General features: G+C 36.3%; 1 protein-coding gene across 1 annotated transcript in view; it reads right to left on the bottom strand.

The window, feature by feature from the left end:
* The window catches only part of TRDN (triadin), a 372809-nt gene extending 359877 nt beyond the window's left edge, over positions 1-12932 (bottom strand). The window contains exon 1 of the mRNA XM_065888711.1: positions 12647-12932. Coding sequence (XP_065744783.1) covers positions 12647-12668 — 22 coding nt within the window. The 5' untranslated portion in view covers positions 12669-12932. The remainder of the gene's footprint in view (positions 1-12646) is intronic.
* Between the last annotated feature and the right edge of the window lie 9897 nt (positions 12933-22829).

Here is a 22829-nt window from a genome sequence, read left to right as displayed (position 1 = left end):
CAGAACTAAATTATATTGTTTATAGATGTGGAGGTTATAAAACTATAAAGCAAAGCAAGAAGATTTTTATTAAAAGAGTAAGAATAGTTTTTCCTTATGGGAGAAGGGCTGGAGAAATAGATGTCTTGACTGGGAAGCAAAGCCAGTGAGAGTCAGTCTATTGGTGGGCAGATTGGACTATGCTTCAGAGGTGATGGCAGTATTGTTTTCTGATCTGGGTGTTGGTTTTGTGGATGTCAACTCCATTAATGTTTAGTAAATGTTATATAAACATATATGATTTATGCAGCTTTCCGCGTGTATATTTTACAAAAGAATTTTAAAGAAAAAATTAAAAACATTTAAAAAACTGTGATGACTCATGTTATTTCTTTTCACGCTGAATGGATGAGATGGCGTGTCTTTTGAAAACCAAGTGGAACAATATTTTTCAAAAAATTAAGTCAGAAAGAGAAAAACAAATACTGTATGCCAACACATATATATGGAATCTAAAGAAAAAAAAATGGTTCTGAAGAATGTAGGGGCAGGACAGGAATAAAGACGCAGACATAGAGAATGGACTTGAGGACACGGGGAGGGGGAAGGGGAAGCTGGGACGAAGTGAGAGAGTGGCATGGACATATATACACTACCAAATGTAAAATAGATAGCTAGTGGGAAGCAACAGCATAGCACAGGGAGATCAGCTCCGTGCTTTGTGACCACCTAGAGCGGTGGGATAGGGAGGGTGGGAGGGAGTCGCAAGAGGGAGGAGATATGGGGATATATGTATATGTATAGCTGATTCACTTTGTTATAAAGCAGAAACTAACACACCATTGTAAAGCAATTATACTCTAATAAAGGTGTTTAAAAAAAATTGCCACAGTTACGTAATTATTTATTCACCTGTAGATAGTGCTCTTGTGCATTTTGGCTTCTAGATCAGTGTTATGTAACAACATAATTTTGAGTTCCTACATGATTAGAAGACACATTTGCCCTTTTGGTAGTGTAGCAAAGGATTAAAAAAACATCGGAGGTCCCTAAGCAAACTCAGAATTCAATATGCCACAATGTAGGGTGACTATCAGGTAAAAAAATGCAATCCACCCTCAAGTTTATAATTTAGCTTCTGTTAAACTATATGAGGCAATTTGCAAAGTACTGACTTTCAGTTTACCCATTAGAGCTGCTTCCACCTGTGCCTCTCCTCAAATTATGCTGTCATTTCTCAACTCATTAGCTCAAGGACACACAAAATAAGCCATCACCTTTCACTGATTTTTCTCAAGGGGAAATTGTGTTATTGCATTTAATTTGTGAATCTCTTTGCCCCACACTTCCTTAAAATTATCCTGTTTTTATCTTTCTACTATAGAATTACAAATAGCAAATCAAGGCAACCAAACATAATTCCTTTTCAGAAAGGATTTCATCCTATTCCAAATAACTTTCTAATCATTGAACAAGATGGCTATCTTTAATATTGATATAATAACTCTTAGCTGGTAACTGATTAAAGACTATTAAGAAAACCTTCCTAGCAATGCAAATCCTTTATATTGACCTAAAAAGAATCTTCTGTATAAAATTGGAAGATAACTAAGCCAGGAATTTCTCATAATTGAGTACTTTGATGCTAGCTCCTTCACAACTATTAGCACCTTTGCTCACTTTTGTCTTAGATTCTTGTTTGTTGTTAACTGGGGTGTGGTTTAGCATCTCTATTGGAAAATGTTTGGGATTATTTGTTCAGTCAAAATTATGGTGAGGGGTGCTACTGTATGGTAATTGTCCTGCAGTGTCTGGGAGAGGCTTTTCCTGCCCCAAATGTCAGTAGAGTGTGTCTTCTCCAGCTTTGATTCCCCAGCATAGATCATGAGGGCAAGATGTTAATTTAATGAAAATATATCAAATAATTGTTTGTTAAATAAATTAACCTGGGACTATTAGCATCTAGGGATTTTGGTGAAAAACTTCATTATTTGCTTTTCTTTTATGTTCCTGTCCTTTCATTTAGAAAGATCTTTCAAGTTTTAAGTTAAATTCTACTTCTTTTTAACAGTCCCTGGTCAACCAAGTCCATCTATTCTCTTGCTTCTCAGATTTCCCTGATAATCATATCTCATAACCCTAATTTGTTTATTTGTTATCTATTAATTTATTCTGTAGCTGTTTCATATATGTAAATATTATCTACTTTAAATTTGAATAAGAAACCAAAAAATCTATCTCACAATTTTTATATTTATAATTTTATCTGTACTTCCTTTAGGCAACTTAGAACTTCCGAACTTGTATCACATAGTTTCTTATACAATTATTTCATCTTTCCTTGAGCACTAGATTTATATATATTTCACATTTCACCCTCAGACCTAACAAAGATACCCCAAATATATACAAGTAAGTACTTCTTAAATGAATGAACATCCTTCAAGATATCAGAAGTTTTGCCCCTCTGCATCCACAGGTGAATAACAGAGTGATGGGACAAAGACAAAATATCCTGTTCCAAAACACCTGGGTACTGACAGCCTGTGTCACTCAAAGATAGGGACCCATGCTAGAATCATTCTAGCCAAGACCTGCAAGACATTTCAAATCTAGAGAGACTGGGCAGAAACTTAGTAGTTAAACCTGTCTACCTAATTCAAGAGATAGCCAAAGTGATCTGGCAACTTTCAAAACTATAATATTATTTCTAATACAACTCTTCCAGTCACTATGAACAAAGTTTCTAAAGGTTTCTTTGAACTTATTGCTTCAATCTAGTTATATCTAGATTAAAGATTCCTGGTCACATCTTCTGAACCTCGGACTAAGGATCATGTCTCCTTATCTTTTCCTTGAAAAAAGCTTTTCCCTAACATCTTTAAAACCCTCTTGCCTCGCTTCAGTGTTTAATTCATTGGCCTTATAAGACACTTTGACAAGACCACCGGCCTATTAACACTAGTTCTTATAGTACTTAGAACAACACTGATCATAGAATTAATTCTTTATAGCTGATTTCTCATTATTACCCTGAAGAAACTTATTTAGTGAATACTGGTCTCACAATTAGCATTATCTCATTATTTCTTCGTGAACTGGAAATAGGGCTCCATAAATACAAACTAAGCTCAAAGTGGAGTGTTTGAGGATCAAAAGCAACAATGGAAATACAAACAGTGGGAGAACACTTAAATAGGTGAGAAAAAAACCCCAAAAACAGGGATCAAAATAAACTAGTTTAAAATAAATCAGGCACGTGAGACATCCAACTTTTTCAATACTATAGCAATAGTGTCCCTTAACAAAAACAGAGGATTTTTACCAAATTTCTTAGCCAGGTAACTCCACACCTTGGTCATCCTAGGGTTTCATCCCACAAACCACTAATTCTCAACTACCACCCATTTCTTTTTTTCTTCAGCTCTACATTGAGCAAACCTACTCCTGATCTCCTTACCTCTTGGCCAGCCATTTCACCTTCCCAACAACGGCATGTGCACCGTAAATGATCAGAGTCAAGAACAGGACACTACCATTCTAAAGTTATTGTCAGCAAGTTTCAATGTGTGCTCACTAATCATAAGATATATGAACAATAGCATGACTTTGTTAAACCAAATTAAACACTCATCATTCATAAATCCTTACTGAAGTCATATATTTTTAAATCTGTCTACTCTTAGTTTTTCTCTTTCCTGCTTGTTTTTTAATCTACCATATTAGAGTCAGTGACCTTGTGTTATTCTTCTTCATGTCCCCATTGTCTGGCATTCAGCCTGGTATGTAATATGTGCTAAAATATCAACTACAACTGAGCTTTCGATATGACCTACTGCTTTATACATCTACTTATAGGTTGATAGTTAATACCACGGAGTCTAAAATTTTGTTATATTTCAAATGAATGTACTTTGTTTGCTTTTCTCTAAATGCAACCCCTAATACTTCTACAGATTTAAATTCATAAGCATGGAGTTTTACCATCCTATGGTAACTTATAGATTTTATAGTACACTCTTTTTCCCCCAGGCAATTATACATAAGTTAAATAAGAATAACCACAGACAAAAATAATAGCTCTAGCGCTGAATGTCAAAGTGTCACTTAACATTTGCCATTTTTGTCATGACATTGTATCAAATGTCTACCACAAACAGAAAATTCTCTTAATCACGTGATGATTTTATTTTAAAAGGCAACAATAAATTTTCCAAGGAAACCTTGCTAAAAATGTATTTTGATAGTAGTATAAATAAGCGGAAACGGATTCTTTCACATCCGCAAGCTCACTAATGCCCTCGAACATTTTTAAAACAAAATTTTAAATATTAAGAGCTCTTTCTTTCTTTAATTTTTCTCAACGTTTCAGTAACCTGTGTCACGGAGAGGAAATGATGCAACAAATGAGTAGCAAGGATAAAACAGGTCTATCAGAGTGAGTTCTAGCCTCACGCTGTGTGAAAAACAAACCAAGTTTCCCCTGTACAAAGCAGGTTGCCAAACAATAATTATCTTTGTTCTTCTAGGTTAAAAGATTGTATCTTTAACTTGTTTAAGGAAAGACCACATGCCGCAGCCCGTCACAGAAACTAAGTTAGAAACTATCTAAACGATATATATTTAAATGTAATATTCAACTACTTTATAAGAGAGACAGACTCTGTGGTTTAGGAGGAAACAGCTCATTTACATCCCAAAGGATCTCTCAAAATCATAAATTCCATGAGCCTTTGACAGCTTGACTTCGGGCACAGAGATGTGGAGATGTTTGATCTTTGAGAGCATAACTTGTAGAGAGAGAAGCAGGACTTTATTCATTACACATCTGCCAAGGACATTCTTTTCAACTTCCTTTGAAGATGGAAAATACTATCATTTTGGACGAGCAAGTTCATCTATCTCTGCATAACCCTCACTTGGGGCAATACATTTTTATGTGACATTCAAATAAGTGCTTTCTATCAGAAATTATGCATGGTATTCATATTATCCAGAGAAAATAGGAACTGGGGAGAGCAAAAAACTTAACTTTGATGGATCTTCCTAGAACTTTTTTTTTTTTTTTAAATATTTATTTATTTATTTGGTTGCACCGGGTCTTAGTTGCGGCACGCATGTGGGATCTAGTTCCCCGGCCAGGGATCAAACCCAGGCCCCCTGCGTTGGGAGCATGGAGTCTTAACCACTGTGCCACCAGGGAAGTCCCCCTAGAACTTTTAAGTTGAATAGAACCTAAACTCCATAAACTTGGAATTATTGTATGATGTTAATGCATAGTCACCAGATGAAGTTTTCCCCCTAATTTGCTCTTTCTAAATGTGTTACTTTAGATAACATAAATTTTTAAAATACATTAAGCATGTCCCCAAAGGGTTTCTTTTTATTTGAAGGAATAAAAGAAAATAATAATGCTTTAAACTCTGTAAATATAAAACCAAGAACTTAGCTGGAAAATCTAAACTATCTATGCATTTTCTTTCAAACTGATATATTCAACCCAAAGGTCAATGGAGATGATTTTAAAATTGCTTAGTTGTACCATTTTAGGTTTCTCTCATCTTTAACATTGTTAACTGATTAAAAATTAATGCAAATAGCATTGGAGGCTTTAACTCTCTAAGGATTCCTAAGCCTTTAGAATAATAGCTGGAATAGCCTCAATTCATTTTTGTATTGTAAAAGTAGAATGATTTTTAAATTACAGTCCCAGTGATGACCAGAAACAAATAGGAAAAAAATTAAGAAGTATTTAAGCTAACAGAACATTTTCCATGGGTACTGTGTGCTTAGGGATGGGCTGGGGGGAGGGCGAAAGAGTCAATATTACAAATAATAACAAAAGGAAGGAAAGGAAAAGCTATACGGAAAAGCTTCGTAATGAAACCCAACTAGAGCTAACACTACAAAGATATACTTTCTGTCCACTTTCACTACCTATTTTGCATCATGGATGCTTTGAACAGCTAAAAATATATATATAATTTGCCAATTAGCACAACCGTGTAAAAGTTGGAAAATTTCCTCTGGTCATATTATTAACCGAGGTTAGCCAACTAGTGTATGTCCCCCCCCCCCGCAGACCACCTATGGTTAAGTAGTGAAGTTAGTGCTTAAACAGGATTTCTGACTTGAAACTCTACACACTTCCTACTTTATCACACTGCCTTTAATTATTTTAATGCTGACTTCCCTCAGTTCTGCACTACTTTTTCTCTCTTATTTTTAATTAACTATATAACTCACTGGTTTTCACACTCTTTCTTCTCTTTTCTAAATTCAACTTGACCAGTAAAGAAGATGATGTTTAGAGTCGGTCTGATCAGGTTTATGTAATATCTGCCTTTCAGCCTTTCAGAATTTCTGTGTTATTTAAAAGACATATTCTTACAAGACTTTGGCACTTAAGACCCTGATAATAAACATGATGTTCCTGACCATAGCAACTTTTAGGACTGGTTTTCTTGCATCATGTTGACTCCTTAGGTTTTTAATTTTTCCTCAGGTTTTCACATGGACCATCTCAAAAATGATCTGTTGCTCACTAATTTCTCCAATTAATGTCACTAATAATATTGAGAAATGTTATGAAACTAAGCAACAGATTCCCACATTATAATGAACATATTTGAAAATCATTATTTCCTGGTCTGTTGTTAGAAATGTAGATTTCTGGACCCCTCTGTCTAATATGAGCATTTTTTGGTTTCCATTTCAATAACTACAGACTGTTCAATTAGGGGGTAATTTGCACTTATGAATAAATTTGGTGGCCAGTAGAGTCACTGACCTTACATGTATTACAAGAACTTTTTTTCTTTAAGTTATTTACTTCACTAAAAATTTCAGCTCTATTCTTTTCCTTTCTAACTATTATGGAGAAGCTTGAATATTTGCAGAAGTAGACAGAAAATTATAATGAAACTCCATGTACCCACCATCAGTTCCAATGTAATCAATTCCTGGCCAATCCTACCCCACCCACACCTCATCTACTTTATTCTCTGGCATACTCTGTAGAAGTAAATTTCAAGCATATCATCTCATTCATATTTGAGTATGTGTATGTCCAAATAATAAGCAGTTTTAAAATATAACCACATATATATACTAGTATGTATAAAATGGATAACTAATAAGAACCTGCTGTATAAAAAAATAAATAGAATAAAATTCAAAAAAAAAAGAATATAAGAATCTGGCTAAAATCTTTCTTTTGACATTATTTGAACTTATTCTGCCAAATAAGAAGTCTTGTCAAATCTTGACAAAATATAAATAAATTGAAAATGTGTTTGCTTGTTAGAAACATATATGTTCATTTTGGAACATGCTGTTATTTTTCAAAAAGATAATAAATCATTCTGACTATTAAAAAAATAAAAATATAACCACAAGATTATTATCCCACCATAAATATGATAATTTATTAATATCATCTAACATCCAGAGTCTATTAAATTTCCAATTATTTCATAGATCTTTTTGTTTTTTGCGGTACGCAGGCCTCTCACTGTTGTGGCCTCTCCTGTTGTGGAGCACAGGCTCCGGTCGCGCAGGCTCAGCGGCCATGGCTCACGGGCCCAGCCGCTCCACGGCATGTGGGATCTTCCTGGACCGGGGCACGAACCGGTGTCCCCTGCATCGGCAGGCGGACTCTCAACCACTGCGCCACCAGGGAAGCCCCCTTTTCATAGATGTTTTAAAGTTTGTTTGAATCATGATCTAACAATTCTATACCTTGTAATGGGTTGCTCTATTCTAATGTTTCTTTTCATCCACAGGATTCCTTGGCATCTCCTTATGTTCCTAGTAACTTATTTGAAGGAACTGGGTTGTTAGTGCTGTAGAGGTTACCATAGCTTGGATTTTGCTGACTGCATAATATGGTGTAGTTTGTAACACAGTCCTCATCCTTCTATTGCTTGAAAATCCAAGGTGGTGTTATTTTTCTTTCATTGGTTTTCTTTTCTATTTTTCTTTTGCTTTTTTCCCTGTTTTGTTTTGAGTCAGAAGAGCCAGTTCTAGATATCATTTCTTTCTTTTTTAAATAAATTTATTTATTTTATTTTTGGCTGCGTTGGGTCTTCATTGCTGCGTGTGGGCTTTCTCTAGTGGTGGCAAAAGGGGGCTACTCTTCATTGCAGAGCATGGACTCAAGACACGTAGGCTGTGGAGTGCAGGCTTCAGTAGCTGTGGCACGCGGGCTTAGTTCCTCCGCGGCATATGGGATCTTCCCGGACCAGGGCTCGAACCCATGTGCCCTGCATTGGCAAGAGGATTCTTAACCATTGCGCCACCAGGGAAGCCCTAGATATCATTTCAATGGTTGGTTATGTTTTGCCTTACATTTCACCAACATTTTGCCTTTTTGTGGCTTCCAGACTTTTACCCATGGGTCTTTGCATTGCCCTCTAGTGCTACATAATGAGAAAATCCAATCTTAAAGGACCTGAGCACAAGTCTTTTCATTTCACTGTGCCTCTTACCATCATGGTTCTCCTCTTCTGAATGTACTGGCTTGTCAATGTCAATTTTAAAATGTGTTCCTGGGACTAAAAATGATATTCTATATGTGGTCATTGCTCTCTTGATCAGGAGAACATAACCCAGAAGTGATTAAGCTTTGAATCTAGTGCTTCATCCTCTTTCTTCTCCCCCACCCCCAAGTCATCTCCACTTAGGCCAGAGTAGCCACTTCTGGTTTTGGCAAGATAAACACAGATATGGAGGTTGCATCTTCTCCTGGTCTTAATTTCATCATCTGTTGCTCTGGGTTATCTAACTCGTGTGCATAGTTATTAAACATTCTGGCTGTGAATTTAAAAATTTTTTTTTATTGAGAGCAACAATGGGTACTCTTACACAAAGCAGAGCAGTACATAAACTAAATGACCATTTTCGCTCTAAATTTTGAACGTCAAACCCTCTCAAATGTTTGTGACAGAAGCAGTAAAATGTGGTTAAACTAATAGGAAAGAATTCCTTACAAAGTACAATAACCCTTCTGAACCCTGAGGTTGTATAACAGTTTAGAAGTTGAGAGTTTGATATCCTTTCTCTAACTTGAAAAAAAATTTCCTTTAAGTACGTATTCTAGTAAATGCTAATTTAATTGTATATAAGCTCTCTACCAACTTGAATCTATTGCAGAAAAATTTGTATTTTCCTATATTCTGGAGGTAGCTGTACCCAGAGAACACAATTATATGAATGTTATTGTAAAACATAATTTGACTGTGTGTTAGTTAATTGGCAATTTGAAAACATTATCTATTTTACCAACTTTTTAAAAAGTCTCCATGTTTTTCACAAAGCTATTAAGAATTAACTAAACTTTACTGTCATCAAAATTACTCAAAAAGTATTTTTACATAGTGATATATTCTGTCAAATAGATGATGAAATTGGTAGTCGACAAAGTTCATATGAACCTCAGAAGGGGAAGCTAACTATGGCATTTGTCTAGGAATAACTGGGCCTCTGGAAAGAAGGCAGAAGGCTATTTATAACTCTAAACCTTAGCACTGTTTGAGTCAGATCCAGTCTGGGGCCTGATCTAACCTACCCAGTGTAGCAGGGGCCAAACCAGAACAGGGGTCTAGTACAGGTCTCTCCCAACCTCTGAATTAACACCAGGCTGACTATTAGTCTCACACAGGAAAAGGAAGTATTTAACATGCCTCTGGAGTCAGAGATCTGAGTGTGAATCCTAGCTACACCATAAATAGCTGTGTGAATTCAGGCAAATTTCTAACCTCTCTAAACCTCAGCTTCCTATTCCATAAATAGCAATAATAAAAGTATCTATCTCATTTTGCTGTCCTGAGGATTAAATGGTCATGTTACATTTGACATATAATGTCTTCTGAATAAGTATCAGTGGTTATTATCATTATAATTATTAATTTATCATAGCTAGAATCAAAGATATTGTTTCCCTAAAGTCCTTTGGGTTTCAACTTTGTTCTAATTTTAGTTCATCTGTTGCTCTGTACCTGAAACACAATTCCATATCTAACATTACTTCCTTTCTTCTGTCAGATGAAGTAAGCCAGCTTGGAATATGCACTGAAAATCTATGTGAGGAACTCAGTAAGGTTTACAGATATGCCGTGCATTAGAGTTGAGTAAGCACCACAAGAAACATGAACTCTATCCTCAGACCTCCCCCAATTATCAGTGACCACAAGAGAGTTGTATAATCTCCATGACCTTCAGTTTTATAAAACTGAGGTGAGGACAGTGGACTTAAGCTTTCTAAGGGGCTACTCCAGCTCTGTCTTAAGTACTACAAGGTGTCTGCTTGCTTTGTGATCAATGGATGAGAAGAATCATCAGTATATGTCTAAGGCTACTGATGCAGTGCTTACATTTCAATAATGTATCCAAAAGTGGCAGCAAAAGAAATATAACAGATGAGAGGAAAGAATATTCCAGGTTGATGGAACAACTTGTACCAAGGCTTTGCACAAAGTACACCTCTTATAAAAGACTGAAAGAAGGCTATTGTAGCTGGTGCACAAAAAGTAAGAATCATGGAGTCAAAATGAAAGGTGTGTAGTAGAGCAGCATGCAAGAAACTTTGGATGAACACAGAGAATGACTGTGGTACTAACCTTAAAAGGTAAGCTCATCTGAGTTGTCAGTCTAATTATCATTTGAGGAATATGATTAATAAATCATTCCAGAAAAGGAAAAAAGTACATAACTAATGCGATGTTCAGATGACATATATCCTATGAACTGTTAAGGCCAGGGAGTAGGAAGTGCCCATCACCTGGGAACTAGATGGTGTTTTTACATTTTTAATTCATTACTAATTCAATGATTTTTTTTTAGAGGTGACAACAAGAGGTCTTCCAAGCACCCTTTAAACTCTCCACGGGGAGAAGACAGAAACATAAGTTCTATTCCATAATCTGGAATTTTCCTGTAAAAACATTTATGAATCAAGTGCGAAGGTCTACAGAGCATAATCCACAGGCAAGTGAAAAATGTTTTGGCCAAGTGACCCGAATCAGCTGGCAGTTCATGGCCCATGCGGAGGTAGGGAACATATTCACAGGTATCTTAATAACTTGTGCAGGGCTAAGTGAGACATTTTTATAGATAGCTGTCTTTAAGACCATCTAAAGGTCACATGATGCAGCATATCTAAGGAATAAGAAAAATGCTATTTATATTTAGTTAGCAAATTCTGAACTAAAATTGGTAAAGAGGAAACCTGATATCCTCTTAGAGAAATGAAAAAACACAAACTAGATTTAAGGGGGCTGGCTTCTAATCTTGGCAATGCTGTGGTTTTGAGCAAGTCTCCAAATAACAGAGTTACAGTTTCTATTTTTGCAAAATGGAGATAATAATGCTAACTTAATTGAATTCTGTGAGGTTTCAATAAGTACACACACATAAAGTCCTGAGCAAAATACCTGATACATAGAAATCTCTCAGTAATTATTTCTATTAATTTGGGGTACTAGACTAAATTTCTTAGTGGAAGATGCAAGTAAGACAATTCTCTTTGTAAGTAGTGACTGAAAATCTTAAACTGTGAAATGACCATATGCCCATACTAATATCTACCCAAAGAGCCAAAACCACACATTCTCTTTTTTCAGTTGTCTGATTAAAAACAAACCAGCTCAGCATGAGACTTGGAAGCTGTGGAGAGCACCACCTGTCTGATTTGCTTACAGCTGTCAGAAGCAAATTTTAGATCCACCTCCCCAATTTTTACCCCAGCTAGAAATGGACTGTGCCTGAATTCAAAACTCCTTAGTTGTCTTAAAGATAGCAAAATATATATATATAATTATATATGTACATATATTTTGCATATATTATATTTGGGCAAAATGATTGCTATCATGGTCGAATAATAAAAATGTTTTAAGGTGTGGTACATACCTTTTTAGAATAAGTTTTAAAACAGAAAAGCATATAGCTTTTCAGAATAAGCATGAAAACAGAAAATATTTAATATAGATTCATCACATAGAGGTAAAAGACATGAGTGCATGAAAAGAATCAGAATCAAAAGCTTAATTACTCTATTTTTAAAACCATACTGATTTAAAGTGATTTTGTGCAATTCCAAACCTTGTCTCTGAATACCCACCAACATACATACAAAATTTTTAGGTATATAAATCTTATATGTGTGTGTGTGCATATTTATATACTCGAGTTAGAAAGGAAAACAAATTTAAGATCTCCAATTTGATATGTCATAAAGCAAAATGCTCAAAATCAGTTCTCTAAATTTCAACATTAAATGCAACATTTTAAGTTCATCGTGGTCTCCAGCCTTGCATGCAAACCTTGTAATTTTTGCTAGGTAAGATATCAGCCCTAACATTGCATGACCATAGCTATTTATAGAGGTATGGGTGACAATTGTTAACTAGTGGGGCCTTTGGCATCACAAATAGCAGTTTCCACATGCAAAATTTCAGAGAAACTTCTTTTCACTCCCCAACACACACATCTGACAGCCTCTCAGCTCCCAAACCCATTTCTTTGATCCCATATAGAATCATCCATCAAGATAACTATCTAAAAGCAACATTTTAAGAGGACATATTGACCATCAATGGGACTGTCAATTTCCACCTTTTTCTTTTTTGTTTTCCTAGTTGATACTATTGGAAAATGCTAGCAATACCTTCAGCCGTGATCTCAGTCATGGTGGTTGGAGAAAGTAAAAGGCAGGCAAAAATTCCGGTCAAGTGGCCCTTTGCAGAATAATTTAGGTTTGGAGAACTCTGATAGGGGGCTCTGTGTGAAAGCGTGAGGGCTCTTCCTTTTCCTGGCTGTTTCTGCTGCTCCTTTGTTGTCCTGTTGAACTTTGTCTCTTCTCTGCAGAGTTCTCCCCCCCTGGAAACAACCTGAGCCCTTTCCAAGCAGCACTTGTGGCTCAGGCAGAAGTATCAGCTTCGAACAAAAATAGCTTCATCTCCCTAGGACTCTTCAGCACTTTTTTTTTTTTTGGCACTCTAAGGGAAACACACACACACCAGCTCTCCAGCCCCAAAGAGAGATAGGCCAAGAAAAGGCAAAGGAACCAGAAAGTACCGTCTAAGCCCCTACAGTTTCCCTAAGATAATTACAGATTTGGGGGTCTATGACAGAAAACATGAAATAAAGAGTTGAAAGTAATCTTATCCGTGATAGCTCAGATTTATTCTTAGTGCCCTTAAAGCTCAAAACATTCCTCATCCCCTTATTTGGTGTGGGGAGGATCCTGTAATGTCTACCCAAGGCAAAGGGGAGGGTAGTCTTGTCATTTTCTCCAAGTTGATTCCCTATTGGTCTAAATCCATTTGGCAAGTGCAGTTATTTATATTGGGCTACACTTAAAGTGGCAATTATTAAATCCTAAGGCTTTCCTGTAGGAGATTAAGATCGTCCAAACACTGGCTAATAAGAAATATATAATGTGAAGTTATATTGACACTTGAGAACTGATGAATTACTAGATTCTTCATTCTTTTAAATACTTTCATGAAAACGAAGTACCTGAATTTATCTATGAAGTAAAAGAAAGGGAAGGTGGCATAAAGTTTGGAAGCCTACAGCTCATATTTTAGTAAAAGATTTCAACTTTTCTCTATTTCAACTTCAAAAAAATAAAATAAAAAGGATCATAGCAGCTAACAATTAGCCAAATTGGCTGATTAGCATTTCACCTTCCCACTACTAGACAGGTGTTAATGAGCAGAGAAATATTCAATAGCTGGCAGTTAGAAGGAGGAGTATCAAAGGGCATTGATAATCACACACTCTAGCCAATCTGTGAATAATCAGGGGTTGACTACACTTACCTTTTATTTTACTCTCATATTCAACCTAACAAATGTTTGTGGTTTAAACTTTTAGCCTTAACTTTCTGGCTTTGATTGTCAGAACCTCTTGAATTTGCATGGTACTTCAGAGATCAGAAAACAAAGTCACATATGTTGTTTTAATATTTGAGACTCAGGAGAGTGCTACAACAGCTATTTCCTTTGCCTACGTGTTGGCAGCTCTGTATTTGCTGCCACAATTCCTACAATAGGAAGTGCTCATATACCAGCTGAATAAATGGGTTAGGAAGTTAGCAATCTTAATTCACAAAAGAGGAAATAATTCCGGGTAACTCTCATGATTTATACAAGATTCTACACCTAGGGCTGGGCTTGGGGCTTTTGACTACAAGTCTGATATTTTTCCAGAGAAGTGAGACTTTGTTACAGACAATGCCATTTGTAGGCAAAGGGAGGACCACGAAAAATTAGGTCCACCAATGGATGGAAAGATGCAAACTCCTAGCAGCAACCCCCTGGAGCCCTGGGTTGGTGCCTACTTTTTAAGGTGGGGAAGAAGAGCCCCCAAAAGCAGAGCTCTCCTCACTTTGCCCCCAAAGGCATCTCCAATCAATATCACCACAGTGCTTCCAATTTGAAGAAATCATTGTGCTTTGAATCTCAATTTGGCATTAACTTTCATAGTCTTCCACTGTAGTTAACTGATGAAATAGTAATTCCTTATGTAACTCATTAAGAACTTACATTAAAAAGTTGAAACAAGACTAGAGAGCAAGACCAGTGATTGATGTTACTCTTAAATTCCCAATCACTAATTTCATGTCATACAGACTAGAAGGAAAACGAAGAGTAAAAATATTCTAGCTAAACATGTTTATAGGATAACAAGTTTTAACCCATTTATTGGATGAGTTTATGAATTTTCTTAGACATTAAGAAATCAGTATATTTCTCATTTTGAAAAGTTACTAGAACTCTTTCAAATTATTTGAAACCCAATTCATAAACTGTCTTTGCGTTTCAAATGGAACTCTGAGAAGCTTTCCGAAGTGAAGCAACTGACATTCTTCTAAGACTACACATCTCATTCTTCAGGACAAAGAACAAAATATTACAAATAATACATTTGCCTTTCTTCATGTTTTTGGTCTTCTTCATTTTAAACAGGTATTCACTTTAAAGGAACACCAGTTCACTGGAATCTTTCAAAATGACCTAAAAGTGGTGGTTCTCTCCTCTCAGTGATAGCTTCTGATGTACTTTCACATTGCTGTAGGATCAGCACAGATAGGCTTATCCTGGTTTTGCATATAGGGACACTTGTTCCTGTGTGCATTATTAACTGGCCTGGTCTTTATAAGTCAATGACAAACCATGAAAGCTTGTTCTCCTAGAAAATGTTTCATTTTGTCCAAGCCGCTTCTCCAACCTGATTATACTGATCATTACGCCTTGTGATTTTCTCTAGATATTCTAAATATTCAAGTTAGCAGCCAAACACATTCATTCTTAGAGCATTAAAAAAAAAATCTGGCTGCTCTGTCAACTATTATCATAAACTAACAATCAGTAAGACATATTCTATATTTGACTATGAACAAGATATTTTCATCCAAACTGAATTTCAGAATGTAAAAATATTCAGGAGGCAAGAAGTTTTTTGATGATTTTTGGTTTCCACCAAAAAAAATCATAAAACAAAATTAAAAAAAAATATTTTAAGACCATACTACATTGTTTTGTTCAGTGCCAATTTGTGTTTTTTATAGAGCAGTGAGGAGAGATATAAATAGAGATAAATAGCTATTTATCATCACCTATTTTTCAAGGACTAGGGATTTTTGAAACAAAGTGAAGTTTTAGGGTTACTTCTCAAGATCTTCTGTTTATTAATTTACAGACATGAACAGCTTATACTTGAAAAGCCTATACCTAAACTGGTGTTAAACAGAAATAAAACAGTAAGAAATGTGTACAATATTATATGTTTAAACTGAGTGGAAGTAAATTTATGGGTATTTAATTAGGATAGAAAGTGCCCATTCCTTGGATCTTAAAATAGTGATAGGTATAACTTTTATGTGTGTCTAAGTTTTCAGGTTCATTTTAATAGAAGACAAAAATAAATAACCAACTAGAATGCTTTTAGGAAAAAAGGGGGGCAGCTACTGTTATACTGCCTTGGTTGAAGTACCTTACAGGGGAAATATACAAAAGAGAAATCCTTTCTTTTAACTTTGTAGGCGAAGAAAAACAGCGAAAACAAACTAGGTATGGAAAGAGTAAATACTGGCTTATTAAACTTTAGAATGAACAAATATAGAAGAAACTAGGATCATTGAAAGTGAACTTAGGGACCACTGGATTGTATTTACTTTCATCTGACCTTGAAATCCCATCACATGACCTAGAAATTCCTCTGAAGCTCACTTGATAAACAGTCTTCGGAATCACAAGAAAAGCCTCAATTGAACTATTAGTTCATTAATCTTACTTGATCTCAGCTTTGCTGTTCACTTTATTTTAAATTGTTTTGTGTTCTGTTTGTGCCATGGAAAATCTCCTTCTGTACTCATTACTTTCTCTAACTGGCCTGTGCTCACTGCTTTAACCAAAGGCTGAAAGCCATTCCATAAGTTTGGCTTTACCAACTGATTATTTAGGAACTGTGTAATCCAGTTCGTTTCAAATGACAAAAGGCCTTCCAGTGCAATTAAAAAACTTTCCTCTCTTTAACCCTGACTCATGAATAGCTGAGTCTCCAATATCAGGCTTCACACACATTTGGCTCTGTCAAACATTTCTCTCATAAATTTGCCTACATCAATCCAGTCTTCAATTGAGAAAGGCAATGGATGCTCCTTTGTTCTTCAAGACTCCTTTCTCTGAAGAGCTGGCTTCTGTCCACTACCACTGTCCTCTTTATGAGGACTGACAACATCCCGTAGTGGGTGGCCCCTGTGGAGTCTATAATTCAGACTACTGCTCGCTGCTCTGTAGTCTATCACACATGACCTTCACTCTGTGGTCCTGGTTGCTATTCAAAAGCAATTTATGATTTATGTTTTTTTTGTTTTCTTATAAAAGCATCAATACTTTTCTTATAAAAGATAAATTATTTGCTGATCAGTTCTTAGATACAAATTTTTCTCTAAAAATAATATAAATGGATATTTCTATTTGCTAATTTTGAAAAAATTCACAATATCATCTTCTTGTTCTTTACATTTTGATGTTTTGCATTATCAATGATATAATCTGTTATACCTGTATATCACAACTGAATACCAACTAGAGTCACTAACTTTGCGAGCTTACTTATAAGGAAATAACATACTCATTACTTCCATTGTGCACTCTCTCTCTCTCTCTCTCTCCCCACACACACACACACACACACACACACACACTCTTTACTGTGTCCTCAGCATTAGGCTAGGTTCTAGTGATATCAAGATAAGCAATACAAGGTTTTGTCTTCAAGGAACTCACAGTCTAGTAGGAGAGTAAAAACAGTATACCAAAAATTATAATGCAGACTGGTAAGTTCTAAGTACAGTAAACACTGCATTGGATGACAGAAAAGGAGTTTCAATGAAACAGGAAAGGCTTTAAGAGTAAGAAATACTAGAATTGGGTCTTAAAGCGTAAGAAATTATTTAAATAAATGATCAATTGAGGACATATCAATACTTTCCAAGAAGAGGGAACAACTCCAAAAATATTATAAAGGTTTAAACATAATGAACTTTAAATACTTCAGTAATCCCTTCACAGGGTACTTAGAAGGGAGCTCCACAAGAAAAAACAAGAGAATAAAAAAGAGCCAGATACTTAAGTGTCTTATAAGCCATACTAAGATTTTTGGACTTAACTCTAATTTAGTATGACACTGAAGTATTTTAAGCAAGAACATGAAATAATCAAATTTACCTTTTAGAGATACTGGTCAACAACAGTGATGATTACAGCTTCCTTAAGACCATTTCAAACGAGCCTTAGAAATAGAAGCCAGATTACAGAATATGGGGCAAATGAGAAATCATAAAATGAAAAGAGAATCTAGAATATACTTCAAAGAAGCTTATATAAAAAGCAAAGGAGTGAAATGGATTAGGAATTAGAGAGGGACACTAGGTACAGTAGGAGTTTTTTTTAACATCAGAAAGCTTCAATCATATTTTCCTTTAAAGGAAGGAATACAGGAATGAGGGAGGAGTGATTAATGATCTAGGAGAGAGGGAAGATAAGGAATACAGAAAAATCTTCAAGCAAATGGAAGTGTAAAGTTAGAGCTCATGTGGACAGTACTTTTGAAAAGAAATAAAATTCTTGGTAAAGTAAAAATAATTAAAATGGGACAAATATGGATAATTTTTGACTTATGAAAGGGGAAAAATGAAAGGAATTCATGCCTGATGGCATTATTTTCTCTGTGAGCCAATGTCATCTGCTGAGAAACAAAGGGTTAGAGGTTAGAATGACATCTTGAAGAAAGTTCTAAAGGTTTCGAAAGGCTGCAGAAGTAAAGAGAGAGGCAGCTTCTTAAGAAGTGCAGCGTTCTACTGAGAGGCCAGCGAGGTTTATAGACCATAGTTTGCAGTAACAAATCCATTTATATTAGTTAGTGTAATCAAAAAGGGAAAAACAAAAAGAGTTCCAAATACACCTCCTCTAAAATAAAAATAGAAACGTATTCCTCTCAGGTTAACAGTTCCAGGTTAGGGCGCATCTATAATGGCAGCTCTGTCATCTTTATGTGGCTTCCATGATTGTTCTGGTTCTTGATACTCCAGCTGGCAAAGGCTTGCAAGGCTATATGGGTTAAGGCTGGAAGTAGCATGGAGCACCGCTGCTTCTACTCCATGGTGAGAACCTAATTCTTGGTCATACCTAACTGCAAGGGGGTAGAACTGGGGCTGGCCATGACATCCTTCTAAAACCCTATTCCTTGGATTGGATCTCCACCACAGGACTATTTTTGAGTTCTCTGGAGCCATGTCAATAGTTGAGCATTGGAGCAGAGAAGTAGGTAGTTGGACTGAAATTTGTGGGCAAGTGTGGCCTTTAAGGAAAATTTTAGCTACAGTTAAGCCAAGGCAAGGATATGGGGAGTGCAGTACAGAGATGACAGTTTGGGAGAAAATACATGATTGAAAAGGCTTTTATTTTAAGTAGTGTCTAAGGATTACAGTACATGTTTATAAATCAATCTTTTTGCATTCAGAATGTGTATTACCCTTAACTGCTAAATACATGAAGAGTTGTGACATACTATAAATATTCATGTGAATGAATTACAAAGACATACCTACCAAGATTAAATCATTTCAAAAGATTGTATATCAGGGCATTTGACTTCCATTTTGATAAGCAGTTTTTAAGCATTTGTTTATCCGAATCTCTTCTCTCTCTCTCTCTCTTTTTATTTGGGGAAGGGAGAGTACTACCATCCAAATGTGCCCCTGCAGAGTATTTCATCAATTCAAATTAAAGATGTATTTTACAGTTGTCACTGATATATGACTTTGAGAATATGAACTGCTGTATAAATGTTAAATGTTCCCATCCTCATGAAAATCACATTTCACCTCAGAGCCATGTCTGGTTTTGCTATTCATTATTCATTTGAAGTCAGAGTTTTCCATTTCCAATATTATAATTAATCTGAATATTATTAAATATTGTCACAAACAGCAGATTGTCAGCTTTCCTTGACCTAACGTGCATTCACTCTCATTTTAAATATTTTATTTTTATTCTTAATCTCCTTCAAAACAAAACAGAACCATTTGCTCTGTGTCTCTAATAATTCCATTTAACAAAATAGATCCGTTCCTCTTTCTTCACTCCATACCCTTTTATTTAACAGGAGTTACTTTCTGTCTTACACGCCCCCAACAGTGTCAGCCTGACTACCTGAAAACCGAGATATGTAGGATTTGCATTAGGAAGAAAGTACATGTTTTGTCAACTTTACACCCCACACAGAAATCGTGGGCTCTAAGTTTAGAATAGAATTTCAAACCAATATAAGTGGTATTTCATGCTGGGAACAAACTGGAGTTGTGAAAGACACCGGGAGTATAAATTCATGCTGTCTTGGCATAGTCAGTAAGTTGAATATATGGCTGGATATAAAGAATAACAAAGGGGCTTCCCTGGTGCCGCAGTGGTTGAGAATCTGCCTGCTAATGCAGGGGACACCGGTTCGAGCCCTGGTCTGGGAAGACTGCACACGCTGCGGAGCAACTGGGCCCGTGAGCCACAACTACTGAGCCTGCGCGTCTGGAGCCTGTGCTGCGCAACAAGAGAGGCCGCGATAGCGAGAGGCCCGCGCACCGCGATGAAGAGTGGCCCCCGCTTGCCACAACTAGAGAAAGCCTTCGTACAGAAACGAAGACCCAACACAGCAAAAAATAAATTAATTAATTAATAAACTCCTACCCCCAACATCTTCTTTAAAAAAAAGAATAACATAGAAAGTATCCTGGTCCCAAAATGTATCACCCAGTAGGGAAGCCTGTTATATACAAATCAAAGGTTCAGTCCTATCATTTAAAATTGAATTTAAAGTTTTCTATTAAAAGGCAAATAACATTTGGAATACAAAATCAAGTTAGCAATTGGAAGACACATATCCATCATAGTCAGAAAAGCCACATTTTTTGACAATTGTGCCATTTTGCAGCACTGCTTATTTATCAGAGCATCTTTTCCCACAAGCCTGGATACAGTCTTGTAACCCTCTCCAATACAGCATTCCATGCAGCCACTACAGTTTATCCTAGCTGGCCCCACTTATGAACTTAATAGCCATGCCATGAGCTTGGCAAGGGATTCAGAGGGATGGACTGAGAGGGTTAAGACCCCACTGGAAGGACAAACAGGGGCATTTCCAATGCCAAACTTCAAGAACCTCTAAATTTGGTTTAGGGGCTTCTGTACATAAGTGTTCAGCATTATAATCTGCAGAGACAATCAATTCTGACAATTCACTATTTCACTGGAACTATAAAAATCAGCAGTTACTTCAGCTGGTTCAAATTAGAAGGATATATAATTTTGTTTTTGCTTTGGAAATGTTGTGGACTACAGACACGTTTGATTTAGTCACTGATTGCATTTACATTCCACTGGATTAATCTAGTAGCATCATACTTTTTATTTTTAACAGAAAGCTTAAAAGCAAAGGAATGGAAAAGGAAAAAATGTTATTATAAGAAAAAAATTATTAAGCAGCTATTCACAGGCAGGGCACTTATTTCAAAATGTGATTAGTTTAGTGGTGTGTAGGACATGCAAGTTTGTAGTTTTAAGGATCTTAGAAATAGCTGAAGCTAATTTTATCATTTTACAGAGGAGAGAACTGAGTGTTGGAAAGACTAAATAACTTGTTTATATGCACATATTTTATTACTGAAAACCTGAACTAGGATTCAGTTGTCCTCTCAGCCCAGAGCTACCTACATATTCCTTATCCAGGTTTTTTTCCAGATCTAGCCTTTTGGGATTTGAACTAGAGCCCCATTTACCATAAATCCTAATTTCCTCTATTCTGAATCCTAAAAAAGAGGTGGATGATCTTACATATCTTTGAATCCAGGAATGTAACAGTATCACCAATACTTTCTCCATTTTTCAGTTCTGTTCTTAAATACATATTTACTTCACTCTCATGTGATCGAAGGGGCATTTTCCACATGGGCATGGCTGCAAATAGTCCCCACTTCACTCAGGTCAATCAAGATTATGACCCCAGAAGAGAGACAGTTGTCTTTTCCCAATGTGTGTACATAAATATTATAGGGAAGAGCTCTTATTGGTCTGGCTTAATCACATCCTCAATTAATCTTTGTGACCAGGAGAATGGGACACTTTGATTGCCCCAAAGCCATCTTTTGTGGTTGGAGTGGCTCAGTACAATAATTGGCAGCCTCATCAGAAACCTCCAGGATATGGGAGGGGTGGGGACAGAGAGGAGCAGTTGCCCAAGGAGGAAGATGCTATTGTCAGAAGACAGTGAGGAATACTAAGCTGAACAAAATAAATGTCTCCTCTTGCTCGTGACTATGACTGCAAACACACACACACACACACACACACACACACACACACACACACAGAGTCATACATACTTCTTCCCAGATATGTATACCAATACAACTATCCCATGTACAAGTAAAAATACACCCACCTCTTCCTCTAAACAAAAAAAAGCATGTCACTTGATTCATCTCCAGGTGATGAGAAATATCTTAACCTGGTCTATATATGTTTTTTAATAATTATGAGTCTAAAGTTAAATAATAAATTTAAATAATCTATATTCAATATATAATGATGGGAAGAGAATAATCTCTTTAAAATGAAAAGAAGTAACATAGTTTGTCCTTGGTCCAGAATATCTTGCATACTTTGGAAGGGAAGAAGGACTAATTTGTTGTTTCCATTTTCCTTGAAAATAACACACTAATGGTGCCATCATACCATCTTAAAATTGTAGTCTCTACTTAGCAAAATCCTCAACCTCTTCTCTGTATTCCCTTTACCTTTGTGCTTTCTCAAGGATTGGTTTTCCTTTGAAGACACCTTTTCTCACACAGTCTGTCAAGTAGGCGCAGGATTTTCTCTTGGACCTCAAGGCCTGGAGGAGTTTTGGGTGTCCTTCTTACTTCTCATTATTTTTTCCAAAAGTTTTCTCCTCCTTACTCCAAAATGCATGCTTTTACTATCCCTTTTCTTGTCATTACCATTATTTTATGTCCCAGTAAGCTTCCTCAAGAAAACAGGACTATCGGGCTTCCCTGGTAGTGCAGTGGTTGAGAGTCCGCCTACCGACGCAGAGGACACGGGTTCGTGCCCCGGTCCGGGCCCGTGAGCCATGGCCGCTGAGCCTGCACGACCAGAGCCTGTACTCCGCAACGGGAGAGGCCACAACAGTGAGAGGCCCGCGTACTGCAAAAAAAACAAAAAACAAAACAGGACTATCTATAAAGCCCCCACTGCCTCATCTATTTGCACACCATTGCTTACCCCAAA

This window comes from Phocoena phocoena, chromosome 12 (assembly GCF_963924675.1).
Source record: "Phocoena phocoena chromosome 12, mPhoPho1.1, whole genome shotgun sequence".
Classification (NCBI taxonomy): domain Eukaryota; kingdom Metazoa; phylum Chordata; class Mammalia; order Artiodactyla; family Phocoenidae; genus Phocoena; species Phocoena phocoena.
Note: the sequence above shows the minus strand (reverse complement) of the source record. Positions and strands in the feature narration are given on the sequence as shown.